This window comes from Lemur catta, chromosome 12, assembly GCF_020740605.2.
Source record: "Lemur catta isolate mLemCat1 chromosome 12, mLemCat1.pri, whole genome shotgun sequence".
NCBI classification, from domain to species: Eukaryota; Metazoa; Chordata; class Mammalia; order Primates; family Lemuridae; genus Lemur; species Lemur catta.
Window position 1 is genome coordinate 75,008,561 of NC_059139.1, and position 26,436 is coordinate 75,034,996.

The 26,436-nt window shown below is 34.5% G+C and overlaps 1 protein-coding gene across 2 annotated transcripts in view; it reads left to right on the forward strand.

The window, feature by feature from the left end:
• Nucleotides 1-26,436, forward strand: part of FER (FER tyrosine kinase) — a 369,146-nt gene that overhangs the window by 277,075 nt on the left and 65,635 nt on the right. For both annotated transcript variants that reach the window (XM_045565690.1, XM_045565691.1), the window contains one exon: nucleotides 6,666-6,789. In XM_045565690.1, coding sequence (XP_045421646.1) covers nucleotides 6,666-6,789 — 124 coding nt within the window. The remainder of the gene's footprint in view (nucleotides 1-6,665; nucleotides 6,790-26,436) is intronic.

Sequence of the window (26,436 nt, forward strand, 5' to 3'; positions counted from 1 at the left end):
CCTAAGGCTAGGGTCCCCAACCCCCAGGCTGCAGACCGGTGCTCATCCTTGGCCTGTTAGGGACAGGGCTTAGGGTCCTCCTCTCCGCCCCATCCATGGAAAAATTGTCTCCCATGAAACTTAGGAGGTAAGTGAGCAAAGCTTCATCTGTATGTATAGCCCCTCCCCATTGCTTGGATAATAAGCCAGAAATACAAAAGTGAGTAACCTGGCATCAAAGTAGGGAGAGACACAGACAAACTTCTTTGCCTTGGTGGCAAACAGTGGGTTGTGGACAGGGAAAGTGACAAACGATTTGTGGGTTCAATGTATGTGTGTATTTAATGTAGATATGTGTATCAGCCTCAGCACATAAAATAAATTCATGAATCCACCTTTCTGGTTTCCTTTTTGAGAATTAAAATGTAGCAGCACTATTGAGCCCTGGTGCAATAAACACAGAGTGAAAAGTAAAATGTTGGTTGAAATTGGACAAAGCAATCATAGCGATCATTTGAATGACAGAAACTACATCTGTATGGAATACTGAGCAAAATAGGTTGAGCATCCCAAATCCAAAAATCTGAAATTCAAAATGCTTCAAATTCTAAAACGTTCTGAGGACCAGCACCAATGCTCAAAGGAAATGCTCATTGGAGTATTTTGGACTTTGGGTTTTCAGATTGGGGATACTCAACCAGCAAGTATGATGCACATATTCCAAAATCTGAAAAAGCCAAAAATCCAAAATACTTCTGATCCCATTTTGTATAAGAGATATAGTCATCCTGGGCCTTAGAACAGTGGTTGGTAAACTTTTTTTGTAAAGGGCCAGTCCCTATCACAACTCTGCCATTGTAGCATGAAAGTAGCAATAGACAATATGTAAAGGAATGAGTGTGACTGTTGGTTTGGCCCCAAGCCATAGTTTGCAGACACCTACCTTAGAATTTCAATAATATCACTAAAATCACCACATTAAGAAAATGAATCACATAAATTCAGTTCCTTCGTAGTCTCTAAAATTCCTTCTAGTGCTAACATTCCGAGAGTTTACAAAAGTTGACTATGGCATCCTTCATGGCAGTTTACATCGTGTCTGGCAAGATTATAGCTGTTGGGCCTTGAACAGGCACGTTAAAAATACTGTGAAATGTACTCTTTCATTTCAGGGAACTGTTATCGTAACTATTATCAGGTTATGTTCTCAAAGATCATTTGGTAAGGAGAAATGCAAAAGGTTCCTGCTATTCTGCAGTGTTAGCAGAACATGGCCATTAAGGAACCTTCTCTGAAAAGACTGATGCCATGTATTAGCCCAAATTGGGAAACTCATACATTCAGCCCTGCATTTGGTCTAGTCGAATTTCTGTTTCTTAGGTAGCAAGCTGTTCTGTAAGTGCTTCTTTAGAAAGAAGGAAATGGAATCAGGAAAGCCAGTATATTTGTGGAGTCATTTTCAATTTTTCAATGTTTAATCTTCCTCCTCTTTCCCCCAAAACTGACCCATTTCTAGCTTAATACTGAGCCTTTTCAGATCTAACGTTTGAGTCTATTTCTATGGATAGTTCTTGGTATAAGCTGTTATCACCTCACTCATCAATAGAGCCCTCTCCTGGCAAATCTCTGTGCATTCCATCTCTAGTAAACAATACCCTACATGTAGCATCCAGTATCCATTGCTTTAGTGTTTACGTTTGCCCTTTCCTCTTCAGGAATTTGTTTGGGCATATATCCTGTTGTATAAAACTTGTTTTATGTTTCATGGAGTACAGTTTGAGTAGCATTCAATGTTTGTGCCCCTCATATAGATCCCACCACTCCTCATTTCTGATGGACTGGGTAACAGCCATAATTCTCATCACCGCTGGTTAAAGAACAAAACTTAAAAAAAAAACAAAACAATTCTTAACAGTGACATAAATGGAGCAACCAACATATTTAATATTTTCTTTGATTGCTACCTTATTTTTAAATACATAATTGAACACAACTAAACCAAAGAAATGTCTCAGGAAACAAATTGATATCCTAAAAACAAAGGTAATGAATTATATATACATTTTATACATCACTGGAGATTTGTATCTCTTAATTTAATAAACTTTGAAGTTATTTGGGGATAAACTGAAATCAATCTATGATTCAATGACAAGAAGTCATTAGTGGTACTGCCCTGATGATCCCTTTTCTCCAGTTACAAATTGATAAATTAATATTGTTATTTATATAATCTCTGAGTTTATGTTTAGTATGATTAGTTCCTTAGAGTTCCATTAATACTGAAAAAACAGGTAAAATCAAATTTCCCTAGCATGGAGTAATGGAAGTCTTTGAGAAAGAGCTATTGAAAATAGCTATCTATGCTCCAATTAAAACTGGGCTGCAAATAATAGTGAGCACTTCTATTTATTGTGTTCCTTACTTTTTCTAGACATTTGGTATATATTTTTTAATCCTTAAAATAACCTTCTGATATAGATATCATTTTATCAATTAGATATCTTTGAGTTGCTAGTATGGAAGATGTATAAAAAAGTCTAGAGATTTTATTAGTTGACTTAATTAAAAAAACTAGAGGAAAGTCATGCTTCAAACAGTATGTGATCCAGTGGTGACATGTCACCAAAGGTTAATCTCTCCCCTTCACTGTTTTTTGCTTTCCATAAAGGTATCTTAGGCTGCCAGTCCTTGTGGTACTATGCACTGTCTTCTTTACTTTTGGTTGTACTTCTTTCTTGGTACTTCTCTCAAAAAGTAAAGTTTTACCCTTCAACCATCTCCTTGCATCTCAGTGGCCTGAATTAATTACTTGGGGAATGGACTTCATTGATTGGGTTAAGCCAATCTAAGACCACCCATATTGTTTAGGGTGAGGTTAATACCTTCCAGAATGGAAGAGGGGAAGGTCCCCTAAAGGAAATTGAGGTGAATGAGGGAAGATAGATGTTGTACAGCAAACCACCAGTCTCTATTATAACTCTTCCTCATGTTTTATACAAAGAAACTTCTACAACAACAGTAATAGTAGTAGTATTCATTATGTATACTATGTGCTAGGCACATGCTTAATGCTTTAGATACATTTTAGTCTGCAAAAACATCTTGAGAAATAAATGGTAATAAATCCATGTTTTATGTCAATTTAGAAAGATTAAACAAATTATCTGAGGCCACATGGTTAATCATACCTAGGTCAGTCTGATTTCAGTGTCCATACTTTGTTTACCATGTCAGGCTACTTCCCTAGTAAATCAAAAGTTGGCTATTAAAAACATTTTAAATATTGTTTTAAAAATTCATCATTCTGGCCGAGTGTGGTGGCTCACGTCTGTAATCCTAGCACTCTGGGAGGCCGAGTCGGGCGGATCATTTGAGCTCAGGAGTTCGAGACCAGCCTGAGCAAGAGCGAGACCCCGTCTCTACTAAAAATAGGAAGAAATTATATGGACAACTAAAAATATATATAAAAAAATTAGCTGGGCATGGTGGCGCTACTCGGGAGGCTGAGGCAATAGGATCACTTGAGCCCAGGAGTTTGAGGTTGTTCTGAGCTAGGCTGATGCCAAGGCACTCTAGCCCGGGAACAGAGTGAGACTCTGTCTCAAAAAAAAAAAAAAAAAAATCATCATTCTTGTAGAATTCTAGGAAATAATCCACCCTATCTTGGTTTAATGTGTAACATACCCATACAGAAATAAGCCTTGTAAGCCAGAATTACAAAAGAGGAGATACTTAATCTTGTTTTGCACACTTTGAGCACCACGATCCTTACTGCAGTTGTCAAGTAAGGTACTGCATGCCATATGCATCCACACATATACATAATACACGTGTATACCTATGTGCCATATGGATATTATATATATCACAAATTCTGAGAGGTTTTTAACTTAGAACTTAATGAAAATGACAATAAAACAGGCTGAAAGGGATAGACCCTGCCCTCTAAGGTAACCTCACAGTGAACACTGAAGACTGTCATCTGATATCAGTCTTCAGTTCTTTACTGAATAGTAATAATCAAGTATTGTGCCTAAGGGAATGTTTCTGGCCCAGACTGGATTGTTTTCTGGCTATCCTAAGTGTAGTCCCATATTCTAAGGGTTTTTATTTGTTTCAGAGTTGTTAATGCTTACATTTGCACAAGCCTCAGGCTTTCAGTAATCAAACAAATAAAAATTATTTAATTTTTATTGAAAGCCTTGCTTCCTCTGGTTTTCTGCAAGAAGCTAACTAGGCTTGTGGAATGGTGCAGCTCTGCTCCTTTACTTCAGGTCACTATGTCTATGTGTTGAATAACTTAAAATTGGAAATAAATTTAAAATTTACTTCCCTAGAATTAGTGTCTCATCAGGAAATAACAGATTTAATGATTTTAAGCAAAAAATTGTTCTCAGGCAGAAATATTGTTGGATTAACTACAAGACAATCATAAATCTCTTCTTTATCTTGGGCTGTGTCACAGTATTTGGAAATAGCTATATCTAGCTTTGCCTCCCTGATACTTGCCTTTATTAACTTGACATCACTTCCCATCCAATTTTTAATGCTATTTAAGTGTTGTATTTTCTTTATTTATTAATACATTATATATTAGTATTAAACAATAATATTTAATAATTTGTTATTAAATAACAGTTTGATTAACAAATATTAATCTAGAGGATTATATGAATAAGTAAATTTAAAATGGGCAGGAGTCAGATGAAAAAGTGCTAAATATGAGCTAATTCTGGAAAGAAATAATATCAGGAGTCCACAGAAGAACACTAGGGTTATGTCACATGCTGCTTTTAAATCAAATTGCAGAAAAGATCTTTTCATTTGAAAGTTACTCCTTTAAACAGAATGCTGTGTGGTTTCAATACCAGAAAGGTATAAATTTTCTAAAAATAGGTCAACATATATGTAGCAAAAGAATTAATATGTGAATATTGGTCCAAGTAATATCTTGAACTAAATATTGATTTCAAGTCCATTTTATAGGCATTTTGATACCTGTTAAATTTGAGAAATTAGTGGGTAATTTTGCTGTTTACTGTTGAAATTATGTGTCTTGTTCAGGTTTTTAAGTTAAGCTTTTATAGAAGGTATTTCAGTAATCATCCTGGTAATCTAATATACAAGAAGAAAAAAATTATCTGACACCATGAAGTTTATTTTTAAGGTATATAACTTATTTGATTTTGTAAATGGCCCTCCTAAATTTGTATAACACTTTGATTTGTGAATAAGAGGTTAGAAAAAGAGAATATTTTAAGGAGAGTTAGACAGGTGTTTATTTTCTAGGTACTCTCATTAAAGAAAAAGATATTAAGTCTTCACCTCTAGAGCTTTTCAATTCAAGGAAGCCTAGATCCCTGATGAAGAGGGCAAAAGAAAGTTCAGGAAATGTCAGTTAAAATGCTAATCCCTCTTGCAAAATTGTGGCTTAATCACTGGGAGCCTAATAGAGAAAATGGGATTGATTGTTTTTAGAGAACATGTATTCTAGTATACTTTAACTTTTTTTATAGTACAACAAACTATAACTAACTTGTAAAAAGAAAATAATCAAGCCATAGCTTTTAATGCTGCATTAAGAGTGAATGCAAAGTTTAAGGCGGCACTATTCAATATGGTTAGTCACTGGCCACAGGGGGCTCTTGAACTTTTCACATGTGACTAGTGCTTCTAAGAAACTGAATTTTAAATTTCATTTAATTTAAATTTAAATTTAAAACTTGGTACTCAATTCAGTTATTAGAAAATTTTAAGCTTGTTTGGAACAACGTGGGTATGTGAATCTACTTTTTCAACTGTAAATTTTTAAAAATCCAAATACAGATCAAATATTTCAGATGAAAATTTGCATCTAAATTGAGATGTATCATAAATGTAAAATAAATATTGTATTTTAAAGACTGAATATGATTGAAAATATAAAATATATCAACTATAACTTTTTTATTGATACATGTTGATATATTTTAGATAGTTTGGGTTCAGGATAATGTATTATTAAAATCAATTTTACCTTTTTACCTTTTATTAAAAAACTCTTCAAAATAATGGCTGCCAGTAAATTTAAAATTACTTTGTGGCTCATGTTACATATTTCTTGGACCATGATGTATAAAGAAATTTTCTAAGACATCACTGGGATTCATTTAATACACAAAAGTGCAATCTGAGTCAGCAACTAAATCTCTTCAACATCATAGCTTTTTATTTTTCTCTCTGACACTACAATCAGTGATGATGTTGTTAACAGTTAGTGTTTCAAGCAATCACTGAATCTAGTAACTAATCCAATATCATTTACTTTTTTGTTTAACTCATAATAGTTATAGCTTTTTATTTGATTGTAGCAAAAATCAAATTCCTTAGAAAATTTTAGTGAAGCAAATTGGTGAAAAAATAGTGACAACAGAAAAGTATGACTTTGAATATTATTATGCTTTGGGTAATAATACAGTGTGCAGCACTTAAAGTACTTAAACTGTATCTAGAAAAGTTTGTAGTGTCTGCTTTCTAATAAGATATATTCTTTTCATGTTTTCTTTTATCCTCACCTCAAGCAGGTTGGACAAAAAGCACAGCCAAATGTATTATGCTTTTTGTTCTGTCAGATATCCCTAATAGTCAATAAATGTGACTTTCATCATGATTTTATCTTACTGTTCATCTGTCAATTCCTCTAGGAGGTGATTTCCTCTCCTTTCTGAGAAAGAAGAAGGATGAACTAAAACTCAAACAGTTAGTGAAATTTTCATTAGATGCTGCTGCTGGTATGTTGTATCTCGAGAGTAAAAACTGTATACACAGGTAAGGAGAACATTTTTAAATCATTTTCTAGTTTAATTAATATAATGCTATAAAACTGATATATTTGCTACAGTACAACAGTAAATTGCTTTCACAAAACATACATTTTCTTGTTGGTTTTATATTTTGTGTGAAAGCATTCTTTGCTAGCTGTTTATATAGTTTACAGAAACACTTGTTTTCCCTCTTACTTGAGGTAAGTACCTAATGAGACATTGACTTGCAACTAATTAGAATTTGTTTTATCATCATGAGTAACAGTGACACAGGATGTGCTACAATTTAGTAATATAAGAAACTGTAGCCTTATAATGAAACAAGGTTATCTCATGTGTTACCTTTTCTCATTTTCCAAAGAAAATATGTATGTAGTCATGGAGAGCACAATAGTAAAATAGCAATTCATGACAGCCAATTTGACCAAGGGTAAAAGATTTTGGCATACTATTTATTTCACAGGATATTTTAGAAAGCATTGTCTGGTTATACATTGTGACCAGGTCTTAATGCTTGATGGATTGTGGTTGTAGTTGCTCGTAGCTGAAAGTATTCTTTACTGCTAATGTCAGTACAACTTAAGATCTGTTGCAGAATTCATGTTAGATTTTAAATATGGCTAAGTGTATGTAAGCAAAATGAAGTGAAGAACGGAAGAAGTTTTTATTGACCAGAAACAGTGCATTATACTGTTTAATGTAGAACAGGGTGTATTGTCAGACTGAGTTGTTGTAAACTTTATCCAAGCTGGTTTCGTCACTGAGGTATACTTTTCTTGTAGGTGTTGCATTATGTAGCCTTTGACTTAACCATTCTAGTAAGATTGTATAACATATAATTACAGCAAAACAAAGTTACCTTCATCTTAACTATACATTTATTTAGTGTCAATGGCTATTTTGACTTAATTTTTTGAAAAAATTTTTGTTTAGTATTCAGTTTTATTCTGGAACTAAAATTATGATCTATGTTTTAAATATGGATCAATAATTGCATATATTTTAAAATATATTTCACCAGAGATACTATTTTTCTGGGAATTAAGACAATTAAAACTAAACCATTATTGTATTTCTGTTTTACTTTCTATGAATATAGATTAAATCATATAAGAGGTTTTTTTTTTTAAGACTAAGAATTTCATTTTTGGACAAGAATTGTATTATCATTATTTCATTAGTAGTAAACACTGTGCTAAAAGTAACCACAAATGGCTTTGCCTATTATTTAGAGAAAATCTGTAATTTTGATTGCTGAGGTTTTGAGGTGCTTTGGGTATCAAATTCTCAATTGAATTCTCTACTGTGATTATTTTGTCTCAAATTTTTTTCAGTCCATTTGACTATCTGTGGTTTTAAACCATAATAAATACACATTATTGAAATTTTTATTAATTTTTCAGTTACCATTAATATTCTTTAATTTGTAGTGCACTGCAGTTGAGGGAACCATTCTTTCAATTTCTAGCTACTTTTCTAGCGATTGCTTTCCTTGGAAATGGATGACTGTGTTTAAATGCCTGTATCATCAGAATTGAAACCATTCTAGATTATGGATGGCAGTTAGCTTTTAAAAATTTATTCTCCTCTCCAAATCATAACATTTTCTGCTTTAATGTTACTTTCCCCATTTTGCTTTTTAACGATTTTCATGTGTTCACAAATTTTTGAAAGTCAACCCTAGCTTGATCACATATCCTAGCAGCTTGTGCGTTGTCCTGTACCATTTGCCTGCTGGGAAGGTTTCCCAATTGAACATCTTGAACAGTGTCACTGAGAGCAGGTTTGACAAATAGGTTTCAGCATTAGTGCCAACTTTTAGTGATGGGTACTAGCTCTCTGTGGTATGTATTGAGAAGGATTCCAGAATCAGCCATGAAGAAAGAGTCCAGTGATCAATTAGTCACGTCTGCCAGGGTACTGATGCGCATTAACGCACAGCCCCAAATTTGTCATCCTTGGCACAGAATGTCTTCTTTTTGTCTTTATTCTCATAAATACTTTTCTCACTTTTTAAAATGTTTGATATTTTTTCTAACTAGCCATAGTATAGCAACAATATAACATTTTTCTTTAATCACTTCCATTGAATTCATCTAAATTATCTGCTGTCTTATTTCCCTTGCTAATCATGAGTGCTAGATGAGTTTTATGATAACTCCAACCAGTGCTCCTGTGTTCCTCTTCAAAGTTATATAAATGCTGTTTTGAATGAATTCACGTTTTTTTCTTTTCATTTTAGTACCTCCCCAATACATGGAATTGTACTGAGAAAATAAATCCTTTTTTGTGTTGAATTTTTATAGTAGTGCATTGTACTGTAGAATCCTGTTCCTATATGCCAGCCTATGGTATTGTTTCTGTGGGAACAGTAGTAATTGCAACAGAATTTTTCTTGATTTATTGTTAAAAGATACTTTCAAGATACATTATGTTTTTTCTCCTAAGAAATATCAAAGAAAATATATAGTATTTACTACAATTAAAAGTTTTTTTCTCTCATTGGAAGAATTTCTAATGAAGTATTTCAAAAATTAAAATATTAAAAAATATTTTTAATATTTTTTAATTTTAAAAGTATTTTAATATTTAAAAATATTTTAATAATATTTAATATTTTAAAAAATATTTAAAAATATAAAACATGATTGAAAGTTTTTTTTAGTTTTTCAGGTAATGAGCAAAAGCAGTAAGTCCCATTTTTGACACCCCAGATATTACTGAAATAAATGTATATCTATGAATTACAGAGTCTATATCCAGTAAATCCAAGCAAAAATTTCATTATGTTTTAAATTTTATATAAACTTACAAATTTTATCCTGTTCATTAATTAGAGGTCACTGGAACTCATTATATACTGGAAAATATTTCTAATTGTCTCTCCCCAAAATAGTATCTTTAACTTTGAGAGACACATTTTCTTTCTTTAGCTTTGTTCTATTGTTTTGATTGTTATGAAAAGAGCAGAGCAATGTTTCATTATAGAAAAACAAGTATGACAGCTATAAAATGGAAACAAGTAATTGCATTAAGAAATGACCTACATTTGGAAAAGGTTCCTATTGTAATTTCCATTTAACTTCCAAGAGAATTTTCATGATACTCTGCATTTCTAATTTAAACTATTTGTTTATATCTTGAAAATTGTTGGATATTTTGAAATTTGGTTTACTCAATGGCACTTCTTAAGAATTATTCTATAGGTGAATGTGTGATTTTCTTTCCTACTTATACTTTGTATAACTATTTGAAATACACTGATAGACTTTGTGATATGTGTGCATTTACGTAACAATAGTATATAATTAGATTGTCAAATACCACTCTATACAGAATATTAAACCTGATTAATTTTGAAGTTAAGTAGATTGAAAGTTAACGTTATGCCAGATTTAAATGGTGATGGGATTTATGGTTTTATTCTTGATGAATCCTACTGTAAGATTTATTTTTATTTGGGTTTATTTCTAAAAGGTGGTCTTGTGCCATTGTTTTTGTTTGATAACTATGGAAGGTAAAAAGAAGATAAACTTTATTGCCACATATTTGCATTAAAGACCATAATCTATGGGGAGTTTGTGGAATATTTCTTAATTTCATGATATTTTAAGGTCATTGTAAATGTTAAAAAAGGTGTTTTTTTGAGGGGTGAAGTAGAATATGATTTATTTTTCCAATTTTAAATCTTATGCTGATTTTCTTCGTGTTTGGTTGTTCTACCACAATGATATTTTTGTTATGGAGTAGGTTAACAACTTTACAAATTAAAGTATATCAGACCACATTTATTTTTTTATTCAGTGAGAATTTGCTTATCCATTGAGAACAATGATATTTCCAATACTACAAAAATGGGGACAGTTGCCCACTCTGTGCCAGGGGATACCAAAATGAAAAAAAATCATGGTCCCTGCCTTGACTGACGTAACAAAAAATAATAATATTGCAAAGAGATAATAAATTTTGTGACACTATGTACAAAATTCTTGGGAGTAATTTCAAGAGTGTCTGATATGAACTGTCAGTATGGGGGCTGTGGTGGGAATGATCAGAGAAACCTTTGTAGAGGATGTTATTTGAGTGAGACTTGATGGATGGGTATGTCATTGTATAGAAAGGGAAAGAAGATTCAGTTGAAGAAAAGTTGAAAGCAAAGTTACAATGCTTTGCATGAGAGAGCATGACTTCCTTGTGGTATTCAGAGGGTTCAGTGTTAATCAGAATGGGAACTCCAAAGGAGAGATGGGGCTGAGCCAAGTAAACAAGGATCATTCTCACCAAGAGCCATGTATACCATTAAATTTGACTAAGGTAGGGGAATATACATTTAGCTTATTTTAATAAAGTTGAAATACTATGGTTTTTAACTGGAAAAGAAAAGTAGTTTGAACAAAATTCACAAAACCCTGAAAAATGTATAATCTCATGAAGATGTGTAGGTATGAGACCAATTTTATTTTTAAGTCTCATTGGAAAAACTAATTTAGGAAAACTAAGATGTCCCAGAAAGAATAATACTACATTTCACTTACATGTTCTAGAAGGAGATTGCTTCGTCCAGTGATTTCTGATAAGGCTTACCTATGTGTACTTTTTAAGATAAAGTAAGATGCTGCTTCTGTCTTATTTTGGTTTTTGAGACTTCATATTTTATTAAGTAAAAGATTTGATATGATATTGATCATTTACATTTTTCCCAGTGATCTTTGAGTGTTTTCTATTTTTAACCATACCTGGTTTCCTAGCATTTGAGATCTCCCTAAGCTTTGAATGTACTGAAAAAGCATTTTTTATTTAATGCGTCTTCATTATCATTTCAATGGTAAAAGTAAAGACAAAATAAGCAAATATAAAACAAAATAAAATATAAATATAAAATAAATTAATTTAAATATTTGATATTTTTGAACCCTTTATCATTTCCATCTCTTATGATCTACTATATACTCAATAGAAGTCACCTTAAGATCACTTTAAGTAAGTGAGGCCCAGAGAGATCACATGAAGGTCACCTAGGCAGGCAAGCAGCGGCAGTACCACTGCTAGATCTTAGACGTGCTGGCTTCATTCTGACACACACCCTGTTTTACTCAGGATTACTAATACTTGAATAAGACAAACAGCTGACATTTATTGGGATTTGACTTAGTACTAGATGCTTTACTAAGTGCTTTAGATGCAGTGTCTGAGAATGTAAGCTTCTGGAAGGTAGTGATTTTTACTTGTATTGTTCATTTTTGAATTTCAGAAGCCTAGAACAGTGGCTGACACTTAAGGGTGAATGGATGAATCCCCAAAACAACAGCAGTTACTAATAGTAAGCCCATTTTTCATGCTTAGGGAATTTGAGTATCTTGCCCAAGATCCTATTAAAGGAAAGTGGCAGATCTAGGATATGAATCTCAGCACTCTGGCTCTAGAGCCCACACATTGAATCACTGCATTAGACTCCAGTGCCTTCCATAGCAAAGACATCTTGTGACCACCTGGGAGACTCGGGGCAGAAGGCCAGATGGTACTTCGTGTGATGGCTCAGCTTATATTCAACATCTGGGCTCATTACGATCATGAGTAAAAACAGAAGAGGATGCTGAAGCCTGTGAAATGTAATTTTAGAAAGACATACCAAGGTGTTTTTGTTGTTTTTTAATGAGAAGTTGCTGAAATGAAGCAGTATTTTGTTATTGCTTCTCCATTTAATTAGAGCTTGAAAATTTATTTTTTCATTTTTATACACTATTGTTTAGATACCCTCTTCTGCTTTATCTGTTAATTAAGAACACAGGATTAGCATAGAGATGTGATAATCTCAGTTGACTAAGCATTTATGACTGATTTTCTTGTTCTAACATTTGATTACAATTTTGAATACATAAACCTGTATTTTCATTTTTAGCTTCTAAACCAATTCTACAATACAGAGAGAACTGCTCGATAATTTAAATGTGTCAAAAATATATGGTCCTTAGTTTTTTTTCTAGCTCAGTTTGGTATCACAAATGCAGTATGATTATCATACAAAAGATATCACAAGAACACCTTTATAAAAATTATTTATCCTGCTACTTGATTTGGTGTCAGAATTTCCCACGAATAGTTTAACTCATTTTAAACAAGAGATTTTTCCCCTAAAGTCACTTGTATGTTTCCAGGAATGAAAAGGAGGCTTTCTTTTACATTAGAATCAATTAACATGTTGGCTTGACTTAATGGTATCTGAGTAATCTATCTGCCTCCTTAGAAAACAAAAATGAGAGATTTAGGGTAAAGGGTCAGAGGACAGATAACTTTTGATTTATGGTTACTGGTAGGAAAGATACAAATATATAAGAGAGTGTTCAGGGGTTCAGGGCAATCCAGTAAGCAGACTGACAGTCCTTGAGAACGAGAGGAGAGGGAAAGAAGGGAATAGGAGTACATTAATGCCACTTCCTGGTTTGATTAGGGTTAGCCATGTCTTATGTTACAAAGAAATGATGGAAGAGAAGATTGGGTAATGCTTCATATTCTTCATTATTTCTGACTTATTCAGTCAATTACAGTAAGTACATTTTGGATTCAGAGTGTTGAAAAAGTGATCTTTTACATTAAACAATTACACATGGTTAGAGTCATCATTTTTCTTTTAGGGCATATTTGATTACAGGGAACAGAAACTGCTTGCACAAACTTAAGCAATAGTAGATTTAGTGTAACGAATCAGAGTTATTTCACAGAACTCAAAGACAGGAAGTTTAGCCAGCCTTAAAAATCCCTGAAACTGGAGACTGGGAAGCAGTTGAGGATCAAAGCAGCACATCTTTGTCTTTCCCTCTGTATTCACTAGGACTTTCATTATTTCTTCTTGCTATGCTGCTGCTGCTTTTACCTCTTGCTCTGAAGACTACATTCCTCTGCCCCATTTGCAAAGGGCCGCCAAATGACATCTGGGTCAATATAACTCTTCTGGGCCCAGCATCTACCACTAATTAGTTCAAATTTTTGGCAGAAAGAATTGATTGTCCTAGCCTTTTATTAACTGACCCCTGTCTTAATCAATAACATGGCTATCCAGGGAAGAGTGTGCAGGGTCGCAGTTACCTAGACCTAGAGGAGCCAATCTGTGTGTGCAGGTGGGTAGTTCTCAGAAGGTGGGACATGTACTAAGCAGGCTCCAAAAGATGGCTGTCACACATCATTGAGTGCTCACTGTTTGTCAGATACGTTCATTATCTCATTTAATCCTTATATTTCTGTGAGGTTGATACCATTTATCTGTATTTCACATAGAACAAATTGAGCCACAAAAGACTAACTTGTCCAGTGTCACACATTAAGTGAGATGAAGATTCAAGCCACTTCCAAACTGATGACAAAGCCTGTGAAACAAAACAAAAAGCTGAAACCACGTGTTAGATACATTTCTCAGTTTCTTCCCTTTTCTCTCATATGAAGCAAAACTTAAAACCACTTAATAAGTGCTGAATTAGAGGAAGCCTAGTTGCAGGGATAAGAGAATCCTTTACAGGTATTATCTCTATTTTCCTGGATGATTCATTCCCACACATTTCCATGTATAAGGACCGCAGTTGGTCCATGCAGTCCTTGAATCCTAGCTCCTACCGAATCCGTACAACAGGCAGGCACGCTTATAACAGTAGAGTTGGGTTCATGATTACCCCAGAGATTTGGTTGACCATTGGTTGAATTCAGATTCTCAAATCAAACTTGATTTATGCTAACATAGCTCACTTTTTCTAATTAGTCTCCGTCAAATGGAAATTCTGGTCTCTGGGGAATCCATCAGAACATGGATGACACAGAAACAAGTTCAGCCTTCTGGCTTGCAAATTGTCTCCTACTCTTTGGCCTCCAAGGCAGGATTGGAGCAATTGACATATGAGAACTAGAGAACTCTAGCCTGTATTATTTGTTAGACATTGTTGACTCATCTCAGTAAGTTTAAGAATTACTGTTTTTTTGTCCAATTACTGCTTTTAAATATTCTTTATTTTATAAAATACTAAAACACTACAAGAAGTCCTTTTCATTCCCAGGGGTCCTTTTTAAGGTGTTTCTGTACCAAATCAGATTGTTTCCCTCTACATTGCCAATTCTGATATCCGTTAGGCCTACGGTTCACAGAGCCACTTACCAGCTTCAGCATAGTGGTGAAGACTACACGTTTAGAACTGGAATGCTCTGTGGATCCTAGCTCTGCAACAAATTAGCTATGTGACTGTACCTCCTCCCACTCCCCACCTATACATTCCCTATAACCCTTATCCTGTCACAGTCCTTACCATCACCTGACAATTATTTATATTAACGTGTACATATATGTGTATGTGTGTACATATGTGTGTATATATGTATTCACATACACATATATAAAATACTGATTTTATTGCTTATTTTCCCCAAATAGAATGTAAGCTCCATGAGGACATTGACTTTATTTTGTTCATTTCTTAATCCTTAATACAGAAAACAGTCCCAGCATCTGGTTGGTGCTCAGCAAAACTGTGTTGAATGAGTGAAGTTACTTAATATGCTTCTGTTTCTTCCGATATAAAATAAGGACAATAATGTTCACTCTGACACACTGTTTGAGTTAGAGGATGTGAGGCTAGATAAGTAGGAAAGGAGTATCTCAAGACTCTCCACTAGAAAATATCCCTATGGCATTTCAGGGACACCACAACTTACCAGGAAGAGACCACACATGACCATAACATTTTAAGATTAGATTAAGTTGTCAGTTTAGCCAAAGATGCAGAAACTTTGTAGAAAAAGATGGCCACATAAAGTAAGAACAAATGCAGGATATATCAGTTCACTTTACCATGGTCCCCAATTTCTAGTGATAACACTACCTGAACATGATAGGGACTTGTTGAATGTGAGTTCATTTTCTTGCTATACTATAATGTACCTTACAACACCATTCAGGGAGTACTGATGTGTCTATGTAGTTTTGTTGAATGTAATGTTTTAAACATAGGACTCTACCGATACAACTGGTTTTTGTACCAAACCCAGTGTCAGCAGGCCTCATCCTTACTCTGGGGAAAACGCAAAGTTAAAAGATAGATGCCTCTAGGCAGTTCACCTCTATCTCCAGCCCGTTTCTCCACAGTCTGCTACCTTACTTTTCCTTACCCTTTTAGCTAAGTGTTACCAATAGTAAGTATGTTTGGGTCAAGTGGTTTTTTAGATTCTGTGGCTATACTGGTGAATGAAACAAAGCCCTGCCATCATGGAACTTATAGAAGTGAGGGGCAGCAGATAGTAAGTGCATTTTAAAGAATGACAAGCAAGTTAAAATAAAATATTCTACATGGTGGTAAGTGATATGTAGAGGCTGATAAAATAGGATAAAAGGGAATGGGATGGTGGAAGAGGGCACTAATTTATGTAAAGTGTTAAGAGAAGACCCAATGGAGATAAAGGAGTGAGCTGTGTGATTGTCAGTGAAAAGAGCCTTCCTGGCAGTAAGTGTAGCAAGCGCAAAAAGGACCTGAGACAAGGGCATCCTAGATGTGTCCAAAGTAGGACAACAAGGAAGGCAGAAAATGAAGTTAGTTATTAGATGGCCAGGTCACAATGGTCGTGTAAGCCTTTGAAAGGGCTATGGCTTTTAGTCTGCATGAGGTGGGAGCCATTGAAGACTGACTTGATCTGTCGTAGGTTTTCGAAGAATCAGTTAGAATTCTGTTTTGAAAATAGTCTATAAGGGGGCAAGTGCGGAACAAAAAGACCATTTAGAGGGCTATTACAGTAGCTTAAATGAGAGATGATGGGAGTTGAACAAGGTGGCAGTGGTGGAGATGATGAGAAGTAGCCACATTCTGTGGATGTTTGTTGAAGGCAGAGCCATGAGGAGTTGCTGGTGATTATATGTAGTCAGCCCTCTGTAGCCGTGGGTTCCACGTCTGTGAGCTCAACAAACCGTGGAGCAAAAATATTTGGAAAAAAGGATGGTTTCATCTGTACTGAACCTGTATAGACTTTTTACCCTTGCTATTACTTCCTAAACAATAAGCATAACAACTATTTAGTATTTACATAGCATTTACATTGTATTAGGTATTACAAGTAATCTAAGATGATTTAAAGTATACGGAAGGATGAGCGTAGGTTATATGCAAATACTGTACCATTTTATGTAAGGGACTTGAGCATTTATGGATTTTGGTATCCAAGGGGGTCCTGGAACCCCAGTCCCCCACAATACCAAGGGATGGATAACTGTGTAATATGTAAGAGAAAAAAGGAGTGAAAGATATTTCATATTCTGAGAAAGACTTCAAAAATTGGTGTTCCTGTATTATTTTCCTCAGAAATTCACGTGTAATTCTAATAATTCTAACATTAAGGTGTAAAACTGCAATGAGCCAAATAAAAGAGTAACATAATGCATACCTTTCTTTTTGCTGGGTGCCACTATATGCTGAGTACCGTCCTAGTGCTAGTTATACAGCCATGAGCAAGATGGACAGAGTAGCATTCCATCTGGCATTTTCTTTTTACCACACTAACTTCATAATTCTGGTAAGAGAAGAAACAGAAAAACCTTGAAATGAATGGTACTCAAGGTCTCATCTGCAATTTTTTGGATTTAAGTTGGGCATATGTTTCCCAAATAAATTATAGATCTTTAAAAAGTATGCCTCATAAATGGTCTCCTAGTTCATAGACTCCTTGATTTAGAGAGAAAAGTAAAATTAAATGTATGCATAATTTATACAGGGTCATATGTTTTCCATGGGGGTCTCTGGTTTTATGACTTCTAGATAAACACACTTACTATTTACCTAAATAACTTTGTTGTTGCTAGTTCATAATGAGAAAATAGATCATGCCTAATTTTTGGAGAATTAATGGTATCTGTAGAACTAAAGTGACATGAATGAGAAGATGTTATTTACTTACAATTATGTTTAGTATGAAAAAGGCCATATCCTTCTAAGGTAAGATTATATACGATAGGGTAAAATGACCTCTATTGTAATAAATATTAAATGCTTTTATAAAATAGCTTAGAATCATTACTGTTTTGTGGTCTGGTGTGCTTGTTTCTGCTTATGGACAGATTTGTACTATAGGGGGAAAAAATGCCTATTTTGTGTTCTTAAATTGACCTTTTAATGTTGAACTTTTTTTATTGCACAGTTTCATTTGCTTTTGGGGGGAAAGAAGTAGTGAAAATTTTCTGTGAACATTTTTCAGGGGGTATATGAAAAATATAGTGGGAGTTTAATAAACATCTGACATGATGGATGAATGAATGAATGGATAAATTAATGAATAAATAAAATAGGTCCAAAGTTTTGACTGATTGCTGTTAGATGACTAAAGACTTTCTAGAACAATAATTATAAGTTATTTCACCCATAAATTTTAATTCTCCCTTCTTACTTTTCACTGATTCATTTCTTTATAATGCACAAATGAAAAAAAGAAGTAATTATATCTGATAAAGACTTGTATGTATTATTCATACAGTCCAAAGTTGTTCTTCTGTCATGAGTTAGTATAAAGAATTTGGAATACTTAGGGAATTTTTTTGAATTGTTTGAATGTAATCATTCCAGAGCTACAGTGTGACAGTTTCAGTGCTCTTTTCAGAATACTGTCATTTTCCAAGGGTCAGAGAAGGTGAATATAATCCTATTTGAATCCATTTTTCATCTAACGGCAGTTATTTGTTATATTGACTTTGTCCTATCTCAGACTGTGGTCAGGGCTTGAGAAAGCAGCAATGGATAACATACTAGAAAGTATTAATTTTTAATGTGTACTTCAAAGTAATTGACAGTAAACAACAGATGTATTATTATGTAGTAGAGTGCTTAGGAGGCAAATATTTTATTTAGCCTCTTTCTCCCTTATCTGCCCTCTGCCTATTCCTTATGTAAATTATATGAGCACATGAACGCTATGGCTAGAACAGTTCCAGGGTACTTCCTTACCATTTAAGACAGAGTATGTAACAAGGAACTTTAGTTCCCATTGAGTAATATGTCTCCCTTCATTCTTAAAATTCCCACTTTGGCTCTTTAAAATTAGGCTTCTATTTATTTGCATAAATTAATAAAGGAATAAAATTAAAATACTTATATCTGCTACTTAAGATCTTTAAAAATCCCAGGCAGGACATAAACATATGGCATCATATACAAATAATCTATAAGCCTCTTTATAACCAAATGAAAATATACTCGGCATGTAATTTAAGAATTTGCCCTTCTTAAAATCACATTGTACCATGTTATAAATTTTTAAGACTAATTTTTTTCTTGAATATGTATTGTGTGAAGGAAAGAAAATTGTAACTTTCATTTCAAACTTATACTTAAGGATATATTCTAGTAGAAACAGATTATTAGGATTTCTGTATTTGTGCTTTTATGATATGTAATCTCACCTGGTGAAATTTTTCATTTTATTTCCCATAAATTAAATCAATCAAAACCTGTGTATTGAATGCTTTCTTTTTTTTTTTTTTTTTATTTCAGCTCATCATGGGGATACATAAGTTTAGGTCATATACATTGTCCATGTCCTGTCCATCCCCCCGAGTCAGAGTCCCAAGCGCGTCCGTTCTCATTCTCCAGACAGTGCGCCTGGCACTCACTATGTAGTCATACCTCCATCCCCTCCCCCCCCCCACCTCCCCGGGTCTGCACCTTCAAGCATGACCATTCCCCAGAGGGTGTGCAACGCAATCGTCATGTAGGCATACACCCATCCCCTCCCCCCACCCCCCATCCCCGTCTGATATCCAATTGGTATCCTTCCCCGATGTACATTTAGGTGATGATCAGGGAAACCAGTTTTCTGGTGAGTACATGTGATGCTTGTTTTTCCATTCTTTGGATACTTCACTTAATATAATGGGTTCCAGCTCTCTCCAGGAGAACCAAAGAGATGTCGTATCATCGTTATTTCTTATAGCTGAATAGTACTCCATGGTATACATATACCACAGTTTACTAATCCATTCGTGGATTGATGGGCACTTGGGTTCTTTCCACATCTTTGCGATTGTGAATTGTGCTGCTGTAAACATTCGGGTACAGGTGTCTTTGTTAAAGAATGACTTTTGTTCTTCTGGGTATATGCCCAATAATGGGATTGCTGGATCAAATGGTAGGTCTACTTGAATCTGTTTAAGGTATCTCCATATTGCTTTCCATAGGGGTTGCACTAGTTTGCATTCCCACCAGCAGTGTATGAGTGTTCCTGTCTGTCCGCATCCACGCCAACATGTGTTGTTTTGGGATTTTTTGATAAAGGCCATTCTCACCGGAGTTAAGTGGTATCTCATTGTGGTTTTGATTTGCATTTCCCTGATGATTAGGGATGTTGAGCATTTTTTGATACGTTTTTTGGCCATTCTTATGTCTTCTTTTGAATGCTTTCTTTGTAAAAGGTTCTATTCAAACGTGCTCCTTACTTTCAAGGAAAATGAGGGAAGTAACGTGAAGATACAAAAATATCTTGATAACTTATTTACAGTGCAGTTAATAAGAAAAAAGAATAGGATTTCTGAAGGACTTTTGTACTAGGACAAAAACAATTAGCATACATCAGTCTAAGTTGTAAGAGCCACCAACAGATATTAGGATCATTTATTGAATTTCTTTTATATGATCAGCTTCATTAAAAATAAACTTAATTGCCAAGAGATTTCTTAATTAACCTTTTACCATATTTAGCAGGACTTAGAAAGATTTCATCCCCTTCCCCTACCACATACACAATTTTATTAAAGAATATTAACTTTGTAAGTATCTGGGTGTTGAAAAACAACCACATGGCAGGTGCTTCATATCTGTTAGTTCAATTGAAGTCATATATGCACTAAAGTGTTTTCTATATGTCAGGCACAGGGTAAGTGCTGAGAATAAAATGCTGAGCAAATAAGCTGGGATCTCTGTCCCCTGGTGCTTAAAGTAAGCAAGATACACATTTTAACAGATACTCATACAGGAGAGCATTTAAAAGTAAGAGAATGAGGCCATGGAAGGCATCCCTGAAGAAGTGACATTTGAACTGAAAGTTAGGAAGTAACTAAGGTAAGGTGGAAGAGAAGAGAGGAAATGATCAATTACAAGACAGAGGCATGGAGATTGGGAAGAAAATGACCTGTCAAGGCAATGAAAGGAAATCAAATTATGACTGGGTTGAACACTGACTTGAGATGTAACCAGGGAGGTGGCAGGGACGAAACCCTGTGAGGACAGGCCAGGTTTAGGAGATTTGGTCTTGATCATAAGAGCAATGGCAAGCTACTATAGGGTTTTAAGTAGGGGAGATCAAATTTATGTTTCTTGCAGACCATTCCGGTCACACAATGGAGACCATGCCGAGGGAAGAATGGACACAGGCAAGGGAAGGGAAGGGACGTTTTCAGAGAAGGTGGAATCAAAACATTTTCCAGGTCTCTGGCTTGTGCAGCTGGATAACTAGGGCTCTATCACCGAAGAAACACTCTGGAAGAGGAGCAGGTTTTGGAAGTGGGGGCAGTGTGGATGAAAATTATGAGTTTAAAGTATAATTTGGGACAGGTTGAATCTGAAGTACCTGTAAAATATTTATGAAGTTATTGACTAGGGAAGTGAGTATTTACACGTAGCACTCCGGAAAGATCTGACCTAGAGATAACAATGCAGAAATGGTAGAAGAAAAATGAACGAATAAATGGGTGAGTGAATCAGTGAAGCTTTGAATTAACCAGTGAATCAATGAAAGAAATATTTGAGGATAAGAAAAGAACATGGAAGAATATCTGTGATTTTATGAACCCTAAATATATTTGAAAATTCAGTTCATTTTGCCTCTGGATATTTAAAATAAGAATGTAATTTCAAAAGTTAATTTATGATGATTGTACCTAATATTTGTCATTTCTAGTACTGTTAGTCCAGTTTGACAAAAAATAATAACTCTGGAATAATGTCTAATATTTGCTTATTTAAGTACCCACTCTGATGTTTAAGTGCTTCCTTTAAAATCTTAAATCACATCAGCACTGATGTCTTTGTGGTTCCACAAATCATAATGGAAAATAAAAGAGAAAAACATATTCTCATTGTATTCAGAAATTTTTCTAATTCTGACCAAATAAACTACCAGTAGGAAAAAGATATTTGTAAAAGCACCATTCATAGAAAGAAACCTATTTCTTTTGAAAATTTTTCTTGGGGAAGAAAACCAGGAGAATATTTTTCCTGCTTGAGAGTCTTGCTACATTATCAATAGAACCCCCACTAACATTCAAAATAAGATAACAGTGAAATGTGGGAACAGGGAATACAGGTTGGTACTGCTGTTCTTCAGTAACTAGAATTTAACAGTGGCAACAGTGAAACTGTCTATTGCAATTTTTTTCACATCTCAGGGCATGCATAGTGGTTTACCTAAAATAGAGATATTTCCCTAGTTTTTCTATGATGAAAAACAAATTTAAAGATAAAAATAATTACCTTGTGGAAAGAAGTATATGTATTAATATCCAAAGAATTTTTCCAACTCTCACCTTTAAAAAAGGGTTAATAATACCTACCTCACAATCAGTGGTTGTAAGGTTAAATTAAAATAAGAGATATAAAAGCCCTTGAGAAAACTAGAATGGCAGTTCAAATTATAATACCATTAAATTACACGCTAAATATAGAGGAAGAGAGAGTTGGACACCAAGGCATGTTAGAAGATGAAAAGAAAACAAAAACAGATGAAGGAATAAATGGGTTAAAGAAGAGGCAAGTTAAAGGTTAGAATGGGATAAATGCAGATGGTTATCTTTATTCTGTATTAAGAAAGTAGCTTCCCCGTGCAAAGGACCATGTGTCCACCATGGTGGAGGTGAGGCAGACACTGTAGACAGCCAGGTCTGGCCATCGCAGTGGGCCTTCCCTGAGCTGCTACTCCCAAGCAGGTACTGGGAAAAATCACTATGCCCAGAGCTTTTGGGTTGCATATACCCTCTCTTTTATTTTCATATTTCTATTTTCAGGGCCTTATTTACTTAGAAGAAAAGACCACAACATCAAGAAAGTTTTACCTGATGTGTTTTGTGCCTTAGTTTTCTTTATGAGAAGAGAGAGGAATTAGCTTTTTCCCTTGTCTTTATTAACTCCCTGTTTTAGAGTTGAATTGAACCCATCTTATAAAACATTTGAATATTGCTTAAAAAGGAATGCCTGATACAGAAGAGTCACTGCAGTTTTCAGCAGTACATGGTCTTACTTCCTATTCATCGTGATCCTGTTTGTCTGTATCTTACTGAGAAGAGCAGACAGCCAGTTTTCTGACTGCCTCTTCTCAGTAGCATGAAACATTTCACATTTTCATAGCTATCCATGCCCACTTGATTCATCTGTCTTTCCTGATCCTTCTACCTGTCCAGCTGCCCTTCACAATGCAAGAAAACAGTCGTCATGGTCTCTGGAATCCCCTAGATATTGAGAAGAGATAAGAATAGGCTTCCATCACTTGCTGAATCTAGAAACAGCCTGCTAAGGCCAGAATAGTACAATGTTCATCTTCCACAGTCACTCAGTTGCAGTGTTAATAATAAAAATATGGGGGTTGGGGGGGGTGTTGTTAGGTCTTTGCTGGAATGAAACTTGGTTTTGTTCTGCCTGATTATGATCTGCCTTAGGATTCTCTGCCTACATCCCTATGACTTGGGGATATCAGGGGTCCTCAATTAAGTGGGAGGAAACAATATTAAAAAAGGTATGGATTACATATATATATACACACACACTCAAATATATCTCTTGTTCTCATTTTTTTAACACTAAGAAGCAAGGCAAACATAGGATATTTCAGGAACCTTTTTATATTACAGGATAAAAAGGTCTGAGAACCACTACTTTCAAACAGTATTTGTTGAAGTCTTGGGGCAACAGAAATTTACTTGAATTTTTTATTTGAAACTCTTTTCTTCAAACTACTCGGTTCTTCCTCTGAAGTTGTTTACATATTGTTGCTTTAAATGTACGTGCATGTACAGCACATTCTGGGAACCTCTCAAAGGGTGGAACCATATTTTATTCATGTCAAGGTCCCATTCTCCTTGCCTAGCACAGTGCCTGGCACATAGTACAACTGAGTAAACCATGCTTAAATGAATTAAATAGATTAATTGTTAAAGAATCTTAACTTTTTGCAGCAAAAAAATATGCTTGACCTTTATAAATGCTTACTGTTTGATAACGATATTTGTTGAAAAAAGCAAACTTCCCTAATTTGCTCCAAAGATCATATACTCAAAACATTATTTAATGTTAAATCATTTAATATGCAAGAGAAAAGCCATAGGAAATAGATAACAGATGAAACAAGATATAAAAATAGAAAAATAAATAACTAGGGGCATAAGAATGACTTTTCAAAGGTATTATTGCCCTTATGCTTTCTAAGTAAATGTGGTAACGACTGGTGCTGAAGTGACATTCTTAGAATTCAAAGTCTATTGTTTGTTCATGTAGTAAACTGTATATGGTCAGAGACAAGTGCTCACTTCCCCACCCACTGTATTAATGTCCCTCACTGTAGTGTACAAGGACTTGTCATAGGATTGATTCCATTCACAAGCCATGTTTTTTATAACTTACCATGAATGCAAATGGTGACCATGTCATACTCAGGACTAAATTTAATATAACTGATTTATTTTCCAATAGCTATCAATTATTAAATTTTCATTTATCACTTTTGAATTGTGCAACACTGCAAATATTTGAGTAGACAGAAGTAAACTTTATTAAAATGATAGTATTTAACAAAGATATTAAAGTAAATGGCACTACTTTCCTCATTTCTCATATGCTAATATCAAGACCTCACTGCCTGCAAAGCTGGCTGTAATAATGCATACAGAGTATAAACAGTTTTAACTCGGAACTCTGGAGGATAATAAATGGATTAGACAAAAATGGATGAACCCTTGCTCTATAACTTTTTCATGAGGGGCAAATACTGTATTAGATATTTTAGGCTTTCTAGGTCATATGGTTTCCATCACAACTACTCAACTCTGCCATCGTGATGCAGTGAAAGCAGTAATAGAAAATATGTAAACAAGGGAGCATGGCTGTGTTCCAGTAAAACTCTTTTTTTCCAAAAAAATAAAGCAGCTTGGATTTGGCTTATGGGCCATGCTTTGCTGACCCATGTTCTAAAATGAGAACTAAAAACATTCAAAAGATTGTTTTATCCCTGTTCTCAGCTTTTCTATCTCTAACTTTCCTTTGAGACCAAAGCCTACTTATGCCACCATAGCTTCCCCTCCTTCTCTGTGTCCCTGTTATTCTTACCATACCGTAGTATCTTCTAAAGGAAACAGTTTCTCCAGCTACATTGTTTCCCATTTGAGTGTATGGTTTTTGTTCCTTCTCCTTCCCTCTTCTTTACTCCTTAGCTTTTTTCTACCCTCTCTCCCCCGACCTCCTCAATTCTTAATAGATGAACCAGTAGATATTTGTTGCTAATAATGAATTTGTTTTAACTCTTAACCATCATCATAGGAGATAGTATGAAAGTAATTATTCTATTTTAAATTCTCAGGCCCATAACATAGTAATCATTAAACGCTGTTGTTGCTGATGAAGAGTTTAACATTTTCATTATGAAAATTTGTAAACACTAAGACTAGGGAGACTAGTTAGGCAAAAGATTAGAAAGGCCTAAACTACAGTAACGATAGAAAGGAGATGTAAAATTAAAAACATTTAGAAAGTAGAATTAATATGATTTATTGATGGGTTGGCCATGGTGGGTGAAGATGACTCCTAGGTTTCTCCGATCCAAATTGAAACCAGATGTTTTCCAAGTAATACTACCATAACTATTAACCAGACTAGGCAATTTAAGTAGAAAAGGGCTTGCATAGGCAGAGCAAAGTAAGTGGCATATTAATAAATTATCTTTACATCTAGGAGATTTTTGAGATTTATTTATAATAATGGTTTTAATATCTTCAGGTTATTCAACTTAAAATTATAAAAATAGTTCAAGTTATTTTTAGACATTTCTATAAGTAAGTTTTGTGTTAGTACTCTGCCAGACAGATTTTGGGTTTTTTGCCAGGAAAGAATCCTCTGTTCTTTTGGAAGGATCAGAATTTTCAGTTTCCAATTACTTATGTGGTTTGTGATATTTTTATTCTCACATTTTGTAGTTAGATACTTTCTCTTTATAATTCAAAAGTATAAAATTATACGTTATACAAATATTACTGTAAACTCCTTCCTTTTCTTCCTACTCCCCACTTTCTCAAGCCATGTTGGTCTATTCTGTGCTAAGAATACTGTTCTGATAAAGAATTCTATAATGAATAACAAACTCTCTTCCATCAAGGGGTTTTTCACATAAAGGAAAATAATATAATAATGCATGCAGGGCTTTAACTTAGAACTTTTGAGGATAATAAATGGATTAGACAAAAATGGATGAACATACACATGCATACACGTGCAACCAGAATATAACATGGAAAATTATGCGATACCAAAGAAGTCAGATAAAATGGTTTGAATTGGGGAAACATTTCTTTCAACAAGTCAGATAATTGAGCCCAAAGGGAGTATATTTGGGCCCTGTGCAAATTACGGTTTCTGTGCTCCCTTGGCTACCTTGGTCTAATAGTAGT